The 16585-nt window shown below is 36.8% G+C and overlaps 1 protein-coding gene and 1 long non-coding RNA gene across 2 annotated transcripts; both read right to left on the bottom strand.

Moving 5' to 3' along the window:
- Nucleotides 1–744: 744 nt before the first annotated feature.
- On the bottom strand, nucleotides 745–3483 carry LOC594492. The gene is made up of 4 exons (XM_030993867.1): nucleotides 3382–3483; nucleotides 2032–2114; nucleotides 1350–1656; nucleotides 745–752 (listed from the first exon to the last, which is right to left on the bottom strand). Exons 1-4 carry the CDS (start codon nucleotides 3476–3478, stop codon nucleotides 745–747), a joined length of 495 nt encoding a protein of 164 aa, XP_030849727.1. The 5' UTR covers nucleotides 3479–3483.
- A 2-nt stretch (nucleotides 3484–3485) lies between these two features.
- LOC115927408 lies at nucleotides 3486–6132 on the bottom strand. The gene is made up of 3 exons (XR_004065617.1): nucleotides 6026–6132; nucleotides 4079–4233; nucleotides 3486–3503 (listed from the first exon to the last, which is right to left on the bottom strand). It is a non-coding gene; the product is annotated as an uncharacterized LOC115927408 (long non-coding RNA).
- Nucleotides 6133–16585: the final 10453 nt, after the last annotated feature.

The following is a 16585-nucleotide window of genomic DNA, read 5'->3' as shown; positions in this document are numbered from 1 at the left end:
GTAGTGATCATCGTCAGGAACATCATCTTCTTTGTATGACTTGCGGCTCACTGCTCTCCTCGGGTATCTATATTGTCTTGGGGATGATTGGGGTTTCTCCTTTCTCCTGTCTGAAATATAAAAAATAGGGCCAAATTGATTTAATTTTATTCCAAGCTTGTTGTTGATTTTAGATTGATACTTTTTTACCTGCCAGACTTGGTATGAATTTCATGTAAATGTAATTTTACAATGTTTCCCTCAGTTTTATCCAGTTCCCTAAATCTTCAATTTTCAAACTGATGGAAATACACGCTTTTGTTATCAGGACTGACACAGAGCATTAGAACAGGATGAGTTAGAGACTACAGTTTTAACCAGTACCTCGAAAAGAAGGCAGGGTGTATTTGTTTCATATCTTACATCAAATATTGATAATCAAGCAAAATAAGTCACCTTTATATTTGCTCCTGCCTCGTTTAACAAACTATGGTCCCATAGAGTATAAAACACGCTTGCTTACATTATGTTTTATCACCTGACGCAATGTTACAGCGGCGCACAAAACGTTGTGATCTTTTAGATCCGTTAAATATTGACCATACATTGCGAGACAAACAAATATCAGTAGCAATATTTTTTTCAAAACCTTAAAATAGTTGAAATATTTCTGGTCAGGTAAAGAGCTCTTGGCCAATCAAAAACCAATACATTTTTTAAGCAGGATATGATAATAAATATTATCACACTGAATCACCCTAACTTTCATTCAACTGGAAAAGAAAAATATAATATAATTCACATTGAATACTGCAACACTGTCTGGAAGCCTAAGCTTATCAAAGATGAAGACAACCTGGAGAAAGTCCAGCAACGAGCTATTAAACTCATTCCAGCGATTAACCATCTTAGCAACCCGGAAAGACTCCAAGAACTTATGCTACCAACACTAGAGTATCGAAGGCAAAGAGCTGACCAAATCCAACTATACAAGATCATGACTGGACGAGAAGATGTACAGAAAGAGGGATTATTCTCTATGAGCAAAGAAAGTCGGACGAGAGGTCACATCTTCAAAGTTGAGAAGCCACACTGTAAAACAAGTGTTAGACGGAGGTCCCTTGCTGTTCGATCACTTAACAACTGGAACGGGCTACCCATATCGACAGTCCAAGAGCCATCTATTAACAGCTTTAAATCTGAACTAGAAAAGCATTGGCATCACCATCCTCTCTAATTACCCTTATCAACGTAATAAAGCTGTGATTGCCACGATGGGCTCATAAGCTGAAACTTCAAGCCTCAACAAACAAGTAAACAAGTAAGTAAATGAAATTCAAAGCTGGAAGAAAAAGTTAATATTTTCTTACCAGACAGAGATTTTGCCTTTCCACCAACTTTCATACAGAATGATCGGGATTGCTTGGGAGAATGGTCGCCTCCTGTAGCTACTTCTGCCAAAGTTTGCTCAGTCTTCTGGTCATCTGACCGAGTGTTTGGATCACCTGACTGATTCCCCTGATCACCTGATGATGCTATTGGATTGGTTTGTGGTTGGGTGGAATCTGCATAGTCCTTCCATTCAAGGAGATCAATGATTCGCTCTCCCCCTATATGATGAGCATCATTGAGTGGATTGCCGTCATCATCATACACAGTCCCTGATGTTACAGTGTGCTAAATGAGAAGAAACAGAATATGAATGTGTTAATGAGCTCCTCTGGCAGTCACACGTATCATCTCTCTCTCTCTCTCTCTCTCTCTTCCTCAATCTCTGTATTTTACCTATTGTTTCCTATTTATTACAGTGTAATGCAATCAATAAGATGGTTTTCTTCTTCCCTGAGGCAATATGAAATGCCAGGGGGAAAAAGTATTTGGGGAAAAAAAGGTTTATAAATTCACTTTTTGGTATAGTACATCTACATACATGTATGACAGGACTCGATAAATAATAAGCAAATAGTGATTTTTAAATGTGTGCAGTGATTATCATGGATAAACTTCGGAGTGATCATTTATTTACATATACAGGTACTTATGCATACTTACTGGTTTAGGTTCGGGCTGTTTCTTTGTGATAACTGGTTTGTTTGATTTGACTGCAGGGGCCCTGAAAGGTGCGCTAAAAGATCCTGTTTGAATAGTAAAGATAATATAGATTTGGGGAAAGTGAAGAAGAAAAAAAATGATTAATTGTGTCATCAGTACTTACACATCTTCAGTAGATAGCAAAACATTAAAAACATTTTTTGAAAGTTTAGACATACATGTAGGAATTTAAAGGTTAATAGAATGTCATTAAAATATCCTATTTGAGTAGTAAAGATAGTGCAGGAAGTACATATACACAAAATAAAAGAAAGATCACTGTTTCATTTTAAATTACATATGCATGTACTTGTAACGAAGTAAATATATATGTGATGCAGTCAAATGTTTTCAACACTATACTCTTTACCTATATCTTGCCATTATGTTGTTTATGCATGCCATTGCTACTATGTTGCAGTCCTCTTCTTTTCTTTTTCTCCAAGCTCTCTATCATTCTCTCCTCTTTGCCTATCCCTTTCTTCCTTTCTTCCTTTCTCCCATTTATAATGTATAATTGTATTTATGTATTCGGGCGTACCCACTACAAGCTATGTTTATCGGGTTTCGCGCCTTCTTCCTTGTAATACAAGTTCTTTAATTATATTTATGTTCCTACTTATAAATTGTATTGTTTGGAAGAAATAAATGTTCATTTGTTTACCGGTATTTGAATCTTTATTAGATAGCAAAGCAAAATACACATGGATTTCTATTTACGGCAAAATAAAAATGAAAGTTTTGTCTTCACTACCGACTCATCCTCATTAAGCACCACAACATAACAAAAAAATTGAATGGTTAAAGAGCCGTTGACGTAATACAGGTTGTGAAAAGATCCTGTTTGCATAGTGAAGATAAGATACTTCTTCGGGCACAAAGTAAAATAAAATGACTGTTTCGTTAATAGAAATTCCACATCATCAGTACATAACATGAGCCAGTAAACAGTCCGAGACTGATCTTCTGGCCCTTACATTCTGCTTCATTTCATGCAAGAACATGTTAATGATTTATCAGTGTAGAGTGAGGAACAGATGAACTAATGTCGAATTATCAGGCCTAAAATGTTCTATCGACTGAAAATGTTAGATTCAAGTATTAATCCTTTCTCACAATGTTATAGACTTAAGACAAAAATCTGTTGAAATATTTGTTCATCAATACCTGTTTAACTTTTTCTTTGCCTTTTTGGGCTTACACTTCCTAATCTTTAGTATTACTTCTCTACAATCTTAAAAAATTTAGGTGCAATTTCACAATGTACAGAGTTTGCTTGAGAATAATTCAGACAGATAAATCGGTACAAACCTCTTGACTTTTTCTTGGCCCTCTTTGGCTTCCACTCCTCATCCTCACTATCACTTTCCTCTACAAGCTGTTTCTTTCTTCCACGACGAGGTCGCATGAAATCTGGGGACTAACCTTTAGTCCTGTGTACACAATGAAAATCGAATAAAATGACACCACTGTTAATATGCAAATTAAATAATCAATTTTTTATCTCCTATTGTTAGGGGGAGGGAGGGGGTATTGGGGGGGGGGGGGGTATTGGAGGTGGAAATCAATGTCAGTTAAAATGCAGCATTTAGACTTTCTTGACGTTCTTTGCACAAACTGTACATTACATATTTGAATTGCACATCTCTAGTTTTTTTCTTTTTTTGTGCCTTTTCTTTCTCGATACGAAACCTGTTATACAAAAAGACTTTTTTATTTAACTTGCCATTCATGAATCCATGTAAAATTTTCGGAAGAGAATAACAAGTTTTCTTTTGCCATTAAACACTATATCCACCATACCTTTGCAATTGCATACAAAAATAAAGCCAAATATCTAAAAACAAAAGGTTTAAACTATGTATGAGAACAAGTCTTAGAGTTGAACATGTACATGTACTGTAGTGATGTACAAACTTAGCAAAGGTAGAAATCCCTACAGGCTACCCATCATACATTGTTTTACAATTAAGCAAGATTTGTAGGTAACATAATTAATGTTACTCACCAACTTCAATCATCATCTCATAATTTTCTTTGATGTTCTTGAGACGAAGTTTCTCATAGTCACTGATCTCTGCCCATTCCTTGGCTGTGAAGTAAGCCTGAACGGCTGAATAATCATCAGTTGCTGGTAGCGGCATGATGGCAATAGGGTGTTACCTGTGGGAAAGAAAGGAAAATGCCAGAGGTGAAAATGCCAGCTAGAATATATTACATGTAGTTGTACATTCGTATAGGCCTAGGTCTACATGTACAAACTACAAATTCTAGAGCTGGAGGTAAACAGAGGCAAACAAATGCTTACAGTCACTAACTGAACACACATGCGCGCCCGCACCCCACCGTCGGTACGGTATGCAATTGTATTGTGCTGCAGTTTGCTGTGAATCCTGTGAGAAATTTCATATTATAAGTCTTCGTTTTTAGGAAAGATATTCCGAACAAGATAAGAAAATTGACACTAAACAGTAAACAGGTAGACCTAACAAACATATCGACTTTAAAATCATGACCTTTATTTAGACATCTGATGAATATTTACTTCATTTTGGCTTTGGCGAAGTTTGGGTAGACTACATGTAGAGGGGTCTAAATCTTTTTTTTAAATAGTTTAGTAGACTCTAGATCCTCTAGGGGGTATCTCCACGCCGGAGTTACAGGTCAAATTTTGGATAGATTTCTGAACAAGCGCCACTTATTTATTATTGAGTATCATCTTCAGAAGTTCGGGATCACAAGCAGTATTGGTTTGAATCTCATTTTGGTCATAAAAACATTGACCAGTTTTGCAATGCACATCATGACATGGACCGAATACGGATGTGTGCAATCTCTAGAACTATGGGAAGGATTGTTAGCACACAAAACCGAGTGCGCGATCAGACACCCGAACCTTAGTTCGCGCACGGGGGTTCACACTCACACTCACACCCACAGCTGATTTATCAAAAAATGCAATCCATCAAAAATAAGGTCATTTCATAAATTGCGAGGCAATATAGACCTAGATCTAGTCTAGACTAGACCCCTATCACAGGGTCTAGACTCAGTTGAGTTGGTATCTAGTCAAGTTAGATCTAAGTTAGAGGGTCTACTACTAGTAATACGTCTAGGGTCTAGATTCTACTTACAATTTTGAGGATATCTGCTCTCAAAATGAAGATTTCGGGACCCTTTTCGGTTAGGCCTAGGCTAGATCTAAGTTAGACTGTTACTGTTACTGTTTAGATCTAACACAGTAACAGTTAGATCTAGATCTAGATTCTAGATCTAGAGCTAACTTTAGATCTAGAGGTCTAGTTATTTTTTCGGAACGGACGCAAACGACAGCAAAATTTGCCATTCTTTTGTCAATATTTTCATAATTTTCACCGCCAATTCTAAAGAAAATTCCGTCTCTGGATAGATCCTAGGCCTAGATCTAGACCTAGAAATCTAGACTAATTGTAGATTCTATGTTCTAACAGTTAGGGTCTAACGTTAGATCTAGATTTTCTAGATCTAGATTTTTTCTAGATCTAGAGGTCTAGTCTAGTCTAGACTAGATCTAGATCTAAAGTTAGAGTCTAGACCCCTCTATCATATTTTCGAAATCTTACCGATTTTTTACAAGAAAGCGGACTTAGATCTAGTCTAAGTCACGCGCGAACTATGGTCACACCACAATGCTGTGTACAAATAACTTAGGTTGTAGATCTAGACTAGGTCAACTAGACTTATGCATGCATGCACTGCACTAAGCACTGGCACTGCACTGGCACTGTATTTTGTAGGCCAAGGCGTCATCGTACGTACCGCCGGTACGAGTTGGACAGCGCTAGGCTAGCGCAGCTCCGGGCAGTTTTTTATGGATCAAAATTGAATGTTAAACATCATATCATTCTATTTGGGTTAGACCTCTTAGATCTCTTATGAAGCTATATGTTTCACAGATATGAATAGATATACTTACGCTACTGATTCTTGGATAATAGAACGAAATTTCGACAGAAGAAACTCCAAAGCATCCGAGTCCGGATCCACACAGCACTACGAGTACTTCAACATCTTCGAAAGATATCGATAACTCTTTGACAAGCTGGATCGATAATTAACTACATAACTTGTCGTCTGGCCTGGGTGCCAGTCAGACCGCTTGTTGTTCAATGTTATCTTTTTGGCCCGATTTTTTGTACCCTTTTTGGGGGTTAAGGGGGAAGAGGGGGGTGTTGAGTAAAAAAAAAAGAAGAATGGATTTGAGAGCGGGACTGGGGCGGGGACCCCCATTCCTGGCAAAAAAAACCCCGATGTTAACCACAATTTTACCCTTTTTTTGGTTAAGGGGGAAGAGGGGGGTGTTGAGTAAAAAAAAAAAAAAAAAAAGATTGAAGAGCGGGGGCTGGGGCGGGGACCCCGTTCCTGGCCCCCAAAACCCGATGGTAACCACAATTTTACCCTTTGGAGGGGGGGGGGGGGGGTTAAGGGGGAAGAGGGGGATGTTGAGTAAAAAAAAAAAAAAAAAAAAAAAAATTGAGAGTGGGGGCTGGGGCGGGGGCCCCCATTCTTGGCCCCCCCCCCCCCCCCAAAAAAAAAAAAAAAAAAAAAAAAATAACCAAAAGCTTACCCTTTTGGGGGGTTAAGGGGGAAGAGGGGGATGTCGAGTAAAAAAATTATTTTTTTATTTTTTTATTAAGTGCCCAGCATAATTTGACGACCCCCTCCCCTCTCACCTTTTCACTCTATTTCACTTTCCACAGGCACAGCCAAAGAGGAGCGCTGGAGCAGGAAACCCTCTCCTGAGCGAGTATTTGAGTTTCATTAAACCGGGCAAAATCATCACCTTAATGTTTTTCGTCAGGACTGGTATCCAAATATCTTCATTTGTTTTTACATTTTTTAAATGTCTTATCTACAGTATATTTGGATGATTATGTTATATACTTTTAAATGAAAATAGCTAGGCTACCTCCTAATTTCCTTGCTCAATTTGCTCGCTCGCAAACTTAGAATACTGCATGTTAGATCTTTGATGTATTTTATCGCGGCAAAAACTCATGGTTCAGCCTCAGTAGGCGCCGGGAGGGGGGGGGGGGGGGGAGGGGGGCACTTGCCCACCCCCTAACAAAACAAAAAACGCCCCCCCCCCCCTTTATAAACAAGAAGAAAAGCAGTAAAGGAGTAAAGATGGTTTGTATTTTTAACCCAAAAGAACATAACGGAATGACCGCATGCGCGTTACCAATATGTCCGGTATAGCACGCACCAAAGTCCGGCTCGTAGTACGCAAAATTGACTTTAGGGCCTACACACCGGACTTAGGGGGGTGTTTTCAAAAGGAGGGAACACGCATAATGCGTACCCTATTTTGTATTCGTATCATTAGTTAGAACCTAAGTCAAGAAGATGCTGTTTGTTTAGATTTTCATATATAATATTGTTTTACATTCGATCAAAAATCAGGTCGCATGCAGGGATATCGTAGAGTGTGTAATAGGCTTTTTACACTTTGCGACTTTGCGTTATCATAAACTTGAAATAAACCACCCTGATTTATTTCTGCATTATCCCGACAAAGTAGGAAGAAAATGCAGTACAAAGAACAGGTATTGACAAACAATATTATTGCATTCATGTTTATTTCTTAAGAATGATATGAAATGATTTATTACTACTGAATACGATAATTACTAATTTCATTAGAAAAATTGTATAACTTGAAAATGAAGCAAACTTTTGACAGAACTACATGGTATAACAACGTAAAATTTGCATACAATAAGTATCGCCATCATGAAAATGAGCGCTGATACCTCATCCCAAAACAAAGTGAGCGGAAATCCGTATAACTACTAATATAATCTATGTTTATATACATCATAATAGCTGTGCAATATTCTGGAGCATTTAAATTTAAAAAAACTAAATTTGATTTCTTTATATACAAACCCTATAGTGAATGACTAAGTTTGTAAAAGAAATCAAATGTATTTATTTCATAAAATGCAAGTGATAGCATTAAGTATTTGGACTACATAATACATCATAAAATACGTGTAAATTCATCGTTGTGCTTAGTTGTGTTCTTTCTCTCTCTCTCTCTCTCTCTCTCTTTCTTTTTATCTCTCTATATCTCTCTCTCTCTTTCTCGTGTCTATATATTAATTGTTTCCTCTCTGCTTTGTTTTGCCCTATCATCTTTATACATCATTCGTATTCAATCTTTCATTCTCTCTAATTGAAAAGTTAAAAAAAATGGAAGCACAGTCAGAGAGAAAGAAAACAATATACATGAGGTCTACATTCTGTTGGCTGCTGCTCACACTGTCCCGTGCCCCGTTGCATTAAAATACAATTGATGATACCTTTGCAATTATATAATGGCAACTTCCATTGAAGTTATGGTTCGGGCATTGCAAAGACCTCGTTGTTCACTCCGCCCGGGGCTTCGGGTTGGTTCCTCACTGGCTCTCTGGTATCTCCTCCGCCAGTTCTCTGAAGAGGAAGAAACAAAAATTGTTTAATTAGTCAGCATACCTACGGGATTACGGGGATATAGAGCCCACCCCCCCCCCAACCCCCACCAACCCCCCTTCTCCTCTCCATTTAAATGGTGAACATTATATAAATGCCAAATCAAATGGGGGAAATAGAAAGGGAGAGGGGGACAGACATGACAAAAGAGTATAGGACGCCCTCTCCCAACATATAAATAAATATAATACAATTTTAATGCCTGATTATTTCCATATAAACCATGTTCAGATTACGGTATGTCATTGTAATAATTATGTTCCCATATTTCAAAATGGGACGTACAATGCTTTAGAAATGGCCGTGGGTTGATTTTTCAAAGTAGATGCAATCGTGTTATAGACAAATAAAAAAGAAATATAGACCATGAAATAAATAAATAAGTAAAAAAAAATGATTAGATACACATTAAGTACACATGAAATAATTAATAAAAATAATTAATTGATAAATAACAAATAAATAAATGAATGAATAAGTAAATAAATGTTGAATCAATCAACGAAAAAAATATTTTAAAAAGGAACAAATACACATTAGAATCTAGAAATGCAATCGTGTCAAAACGATATGGCTTGCGTGCAATGACGCCATGTTTCTACATGTCTAACGAAAGTACATCTCTCGGAAAATCCAGAGCAATTTGTACAAAGTATTAGCTTCTGTGATACTGGAGATAGGTAGGGCGAAAGAAAGGCTTTAAAAACGGCCCGAAACGGACAAAATGGCGCCTGGACGGTTGTGCATGGGTGATTCCGGAGAACGAAGAACAGTGACTTTGATGGGATGCTAGAGACTACGCCTATTCCTGTGATAACATGACGTTTTTGGTATCATTCGAAAGAGCAATTAATTGCGGTTTAGTTTGACACCATTGTCATCTACGTTCAATGTACTGCACGCAAAAAACCGGCTGTCACGTAATGCATAGTAAATTCATCATTTGGGGCGATAACTTTGCGCTGACGTCATCAAATTTCACTCAGCAGAGTTTTGTGACGTATATGGATACATGTCTGTGACGTAGGTAGAGCAGGCTAACGTTATTTCGCACTTTTCTTGAAAGCTGCATATTTGGAGGGCAATTTTCGCAAAGTCGGTCAGCGCTAAGGTACATTAGTTTGTATTTGGCTGGAAAGGGCTTAATATGGTATGAGAAAGTTCTAGCAAGTGTTTTAGGGGTCCATTTTTCAAGAATTTTAGAGATTTTTCACGGAGTTGGTTTCGTATTTGAATTTGCAGTACGGAGATGGCATTTGAAAGGTATGTTTAGCGTCGCAGATAAAGAACATTCTCTTGGACTTTAAAATTTAGAGGAATTTGTTAGAACTCTGTAGGATCTAGGATATTGGAGATAGGAAAGAAGGAAGAAAGGCCTTTAAAAAAGGACCAGAACCGGACAAAATGGCGCCTGGAGAATTATGCATGAGTGATTTTGAAAATCGAAGAATGTAGTGGCCTTGATGAGATGCTAGAAACTATGACTACGATATTTAAAAGGCAAAGGGCAAGAGAAAAGGACCTAGGTAGGTATAAGAAGCACTACGTGCAAAAGGAAGAAGAAGAAGAATATTTATAGGGCAGAATGTGAACGAAAAAAGAACGTCATTGCAAAAATTAATAAGTAAATAAATAAATAGATAAATAAATAAATAGGTAAGTAAATAAGTAAATGAAAAAATAAATAAATTAGTGAATGAATGAATTAATGAATTTATTAATTAATACGTAAAACAACCAATAAATACGTAAATAGGTAAATGAAACTTACTCCGGGTTCTATGTCGGAGAGATCACCATCTTCCTCATCTGATTTTGGTTGACATTCACTGCACAGCCCGCAGCATCCACATAAACAACAGCAACAACAACAGCAACCCGTCGCAATGAAGCATGTTGTGATCTGTGAAAGATGTCAATGAAAGGTTTTTGTTTATACACATAATAATTATCGCATTATCACAGGTCACTACAATACCCATTATGTGCCTCCCCCTCCCCCCCCCCCCCCCCCTCTGATAGTCTTCATGCTCCTGATCTCTGTTGTTCTTTATTTTTACACAAGTATTCAATGATAATGTTAACGTTACAGTTTTGTCAAAACTGATCATAAGTTAACATCTTTAATTGAAATCTTCAATTTGGATTTATCCTCGACATTACATTTTCCACCGCACCACCGCCTCTCTCTCTCTCTCTCTCTCTCTTTCTCTCTGTGTCTTTCTCTCTCTTCCTCCTTCCCTCCCTCTCTCTTTCTCTCTGTCTTTTTCTCCCTCTCTCTCTCTACCTCCCTCTCTCTTTCTCTCCCTTACTTGTATTGTTTAAAATAATTTATGTTAATATAATTATTTTATATCCAAATGTCCCGTTCTTAAATTTGCCTACCCCATCAATAATTTATTTCTTTATCTCTGTCTCTCCTGAAAATTACTTTGAAACATTTGCTATTGAATATAAAGCAGAGTTAGCATACTTTAACCCATTGCTTACTGGAACCTGGTGGTCTCTGTGTTAAGTCTATATGGGAATTAGATAATCAACGGGTTCATCGTCGAATGTGTCGGCTATGAATAGAGGCTTAGCTATCTCTGTCTGTCTGTCTCTATCTCTCCTCTCTCTTCTGTTTCTCTTTCTGTCCCATTTTGTTTCTCTTTCTATTTCTCTGTCTCTCTCCTTCCTTCCCTCTCTTTCTCTCTCTCTCTCTTTCTCTCTCTCTCTCTCTTCTCTTCACACACACGCATCCACTGTTACACATCACCCACTACCGATAATTACCTCGAAGCATTTGCTGTTCAACATGACGTAGAACCATAATATGTTGTCATCCCCGACGGTGTCGGATATGAAGAGACCAAATGATCCGTACTTGTCATATATCTGTCTCTTCTTCTCGTCTGTCAATACTTTATGTGCACGGTTGATCTCTTTAAACTAAAAGGAAGATGGCGGAAACACGAAATCTAATAAGGTACTTTGTTTCATATAGTGCATCCTTCAATTATAATTCTGTCTAGATGAATAAGGAAACGCTCTCGGCGGTCTCGCCTGCAATACGCAATTCGGTATGATGAAAAATTGAGACTGGAACATTATTTATAGGCAGGGTGGCCCATTAGCAGCCCCCCCCCCCCAATGAAATCCTCTGAATATAATCAGCATTTGAAGTGAATATTGACTAAGAATCATGAACAAATAAAAAAATGTATATATATTTTAATTCTCATATTAAGTGGTGAAAACAATAATCCAAGTCTACTGACCTAAAATGACCTTTGACCTTGTGACCTGGAATTTGTGTCATATGATTTGTGATACTTGATAACCCTTGGGTACAAGTTTCATGGAATTTGAACAATCAATTTTGAAAATATGCTAAAAATTCAAAATCTTGATGTTGATCCCCGACGGTGTCGGATATGAAGAGACCAAATGATCCGTACTTGTCATATATCTGTCTCTTCTTCTCGTCTGTCAATACTTTATGTGCACGGTTGATCTCTTTAAACTGAAAGGAAGATGGCGGAAACACGAAATCTAATAAGGTACTTTGTTTCATATAGTGCATCCTTCAATTATAATTCTGTCTAGATGAATAAGGAAACGCTCTCGGCGGTCTCGCCTGCAATACGCAATTCGGTATGATGAAAAATTGAGACTGGAACATTATTTATAGGCAGGGTGGCCCATTAGCAGCCCCCCCCCCCCCAATGAAATCCTCTGAATATAATCAGCATTTGAAGTGAATATTGACTAAGAATCATGAACAAATAAAAAAATGTATATATTTTTTAATTCTCATATTAAGTGGTGAAAACAATAATCCAAGTCTACTGACCTAAAATGACCTTTGACCTTGTGACCTGGAATTTGTGTCATATGATTTGTGATACTTGATAACCCTTGGGTACAAGTTTCATGGAATTTGAACAATCAATTTTGAAAATATGCTAAAAATTCAAAATCTTGATGTTGATGCCACAACAAAGCCTAAGTTTGTTGACCGAAATAACCTTTGAACTTAACTCAGTGACCTGAAATACTACTCACATGATTGGGGAGCCTTGATTACCCTATAGTCTAAATTTCATTGACTAAGAACTTAAACTTTCAAAAATATATCAAAAATTCAAAAACTTAACCTTAGGTTAAGTTTTTTATGATGATGCCACAACATAGTCCAAGTCTGTTGACATGAAATGACCTTTGACCTTGAATTTGTGACCTGAAATTTACTCACATGATTGGGGATACCTGATAACCCTATAGTTCAAGTTTCATTGACTAAGAACTTATACTTTCAAAAATATATCAAAAATTCAAAAACTTAACCTTAGGTTAAGTTTTTGATGATGATGCCACAACATAGTCCAAGTCTGTTGACATGAAATGACCTTTGACCTTGACTTTGTGACCTGAAATACTACTCACATGATTGGGGATACTTGATAAGCCTATAGTACAAGTTTCATTGACTAAGAACTTAAACTTATAAAATGATATAAAAAATTCAAAAAACTTAACGTTAGGTTAAGTTTCTGATGTTGACGCCGCCGCCGTCGCCGTCACCGCCGTCGCCGCCGTCACCGGAAAAGCGGCGCCTATGTCTCGCTTTTTTGCTGCGCAGGCGAGACATGAACTAACTTATTCATACCCTTACGAAGTTTGTAAATATTTAAGTATGTGAACATTGATTTGTCCCCGATATAGGCCTAATATATTACATGAGAATATGACATATTAAAACTTACATCTTAAAGTAGATAACGAAGGTCCTAAATAGTTCAATCAGTTCAATCACTAAATAGTTCAATCACTCTTGACTTGCGAAAAGCACACACAAAAATAAACGCATCAAGCTTAATAAGGAGTATGACAGATTGAATTGTTTCGCGGAAAACGGCGTAATATTCAAAATTGGCTTTTAAAACAAAATAATAAGAAAAAGTGAAATAAAACAAATATAAAGACGCTCCTTTGCCGTTTATTTTTGTATCTTTTTTCTTTTTTGGGGCAACTGCATCGACGAGGCTTACAACTCGAGTGAAGGGTTTTTCATATAGAACATAATTTTTTTATCCTAAACACATTATAACCACTATAATAACCCAAGTTATATACCTTTTGGGAAATCCGAAAGTTCTATCACCAACCATAGTCTCAAACAAACCCACTCTACGGATCCTTATGAGGAATAACCACTCCCCCCCCCCCCCTTAACAAAATCCAAAAAAAAAAAATCAGAGACGCTGTAACTATGTTGCGCTTCCCATGGCAATAGCATATTGCAGTATTTCATTGTTTTCAAACATTTGATCTTGCACCTCCTTCCGGCTTTCAAAAAAATAGAGATGGAGAAAGGAAGAGAGAGGAGAAAACAGAGCGTGCATGAAAAGAGGACCAAAATGAACCCTCCCACCATCTCACCCCTCCTCCTTTCGGTAGCCTTTTTAATTTGCATTTCATCAATCTGTACCCCCCCCCCCCAACCCTCCTCTCATTGGCTGCACCCACGCTATACGCCACTGTCAGACAAAGTACCTTATCATCTGCTGTGGAGTCGTTCCTGTTCCAATCTGGATCATACCTTAATGCTTGCTGTGAAGGAAGAAAGGGAGACAAAGACCATCAAACACTCTTAAAAATATGGGGTTAAAATTTGCACAGCACATGTCAGGCTCCAACCAACTTTGGGAATTTTCTTTATTTACCCTACTTAAGATTCTTTATATTTTTCAGTTCGAGTAAAAAAAGAAAAAAGAAAAAAAGGGTTAATTACTTAAAAATTGGTGATATATTATAAACCACTGGGTTTTTTGTTTTTTGTTTGTTATTGCCTAAAGTTGGTTTGACACATAATTATCCTCATGGCACGTTTGTACACAGTATTTTTAAAGGGATCGTTTAAAAAATGTTAAATATGAGATGTACGGCCCTACGTGTTATCACTGTCTGTGATATGTTCAAAATCTATCTTCAAAGCCTATTTTCAAAATATTTTTCCCCCATTTTTCTTTGATTGTTTGGTTGCTCAACATTATTTTTGTCTGTTTATCTGCTACCATTACCATATATCAGTTTAGTAATTTTATGATCTTGACCCTAGTCTCTCTTAGTTTATTTTGGTATTGTATTGATGGAATTGTATTATTTTTGTCATCTTTATTTCGTATTGTACTTGTCATACCTTTCGTTTGGCTCACTATTGTATATTTACTGTATTTATAACCGTATTGTATAATTTGTAAACATGAACAGTTTTGGTCCTTGGACCTTTGAATCATGTATATTTATATGTCTTTTTAAACCGAAATAAATAAAAAAAAAAAATGGTGTAATATTGAAGCCCTTAAAAATTGCGCTTCGTAAATGATCAAGAAGTGCCTCAAAAAAGTTAAAACATTTGAGTTACCTGTTTTACCATACTCGTTTTTTCCCAATAGACTGAAGTGTTATGAAAACCGTTTAGCAAGCGCAATATTAGATTTCGATTTTCAATCATAAATATCTTGATAATCAGACAGGCGATCGGCTTGTAAAAGTCATGGGGTTCCTGACTGACCTAAAGGTTTATAATTATCATTGCAGCATGAGCTAAATCAAGGATTTTTTTTACAGGATCTAAGACAAAGTTACCGGATCCCTTTAAAAGTGTACAGTGAATTACTGAAATCTGGGCCCTGGTTCATAAAACTTGTTATCAATAACAAGTTACAATAATAATTGTTATAAGCTAGTCCTGAAATCCTGGCATCTGATTGGTTTTGCATCTGATTTAGCATTTTGTTATTGATAAACAATTTTTATGAAACAGGGCCCGGCTCAGTGGTGATCTGACATTCTCCTGTCATGCATGCTTTTTTTTTATTTTTTATTTTTTTTTATTGTTTTCGGCTTTGTTTCATCAAAAGTACAGGGCCCTGGATACGGTTGCAATAGGTTTTTTTTTTTTTTTAGCTCATTTTTAATTTTTAGGTTAGGATTAGGTATGCTACTTTAATCGTCCTTTCTCTCTCCATTATATTATCATTTCTTATGACTGTGTAACCATCACCTTCTCTTTATCTCTTTTTTAAATATTGTTGTAATTTGTTTAACCGAAACTCCCTTTTATTACATGCATCAAAGCTTCACTCAAAAACTCACATCTTCTTGCAGACATTTAAATGCTAACTTTATTGGAGGAGCTCGCGCCTTTGAATGTCTTGTGAAACAAATAAATGGCGCCATACAAATGTTGTGAATCATCGTCATTATCATCATCATAAAGCATCGCTTTTTAACATGCCTCTCCTTTTCTAGAACTATTGAATCTATAAATAGAATGTACACATTTATCATGAAACAGAAATAAATCAACCAAATCAAATACAAATATCTCACTTCTTCTATATCATTTATGTCAAATGAGTAAATGAGCCTACCCCCCCCCCCCGTCTATCTCTCTCTCTCTCTCTCTCTCTCTCTCTCTCTCACTGCTTCTCTGTCTCTCTATGTCTGTCTGTCTGTCTCTCTCTCTCTCTCTGTCTGTATGTCTGTCTCTCTATGTCTGTCTGTCTGTCTCTCTCTCTCTCTCTATATATATATATATGCTTTTCCTTTCTATATATCTATCTTTCTCTTTCTTCTCCTTTTTCTCTTTTTTCCCCTCTCTCAATATTTCTGTCTTTCTCACATTTTAATAATGCACTTTTTCTTGCTTTCTCTTTCTCTCTCTCACTCTCCTCTCCCTTTCTATCTCTCTCTCTCAATATATATATATCTACATCTCCCTTTCTTCTCTGTCTTCCTTCCCCTCTCTCCATCTTTCAGTCTTTCTCACCTTCTTATATGCACCTTTTATTTCTTCCTCAGATGCTCCCTTCTTCAAGTTGAGTAGTGCGTAAAGCGATTCCCCAGATACACTGAAAATGACATATAAAAAGGGCAATGAAGAAATAAACAGGTTAATTAATTGATAGATAAATATATAAATAGATATTTAAATGAATAAATAGATTACTAG

The sequence above is a fragment of the Strongylocentrotus purpuratus genome, unplaced genomic scaffold (genome assembly GCF_000002235.5).
Source record: "Strongylocentrotus purpuratus isolate Spur 01 unplaced genomic scaffold, Spur_5.0 spur5_scaffold_20, whole genome shotgun sequence".
Taxonomy (NCBI): Eukaryota; Metazoa; Echinodermata; class Echinoidea; order Camarodonta; family Strongylocentrotidae; genus Strongylocentrotus; species Strongylocentrotus purpuratus.
The sequence above is the reverse complement of the archived record's forward strand: the minus strand, read 5'-3'. Positions and strand labels throughout refer to the sequence as shown.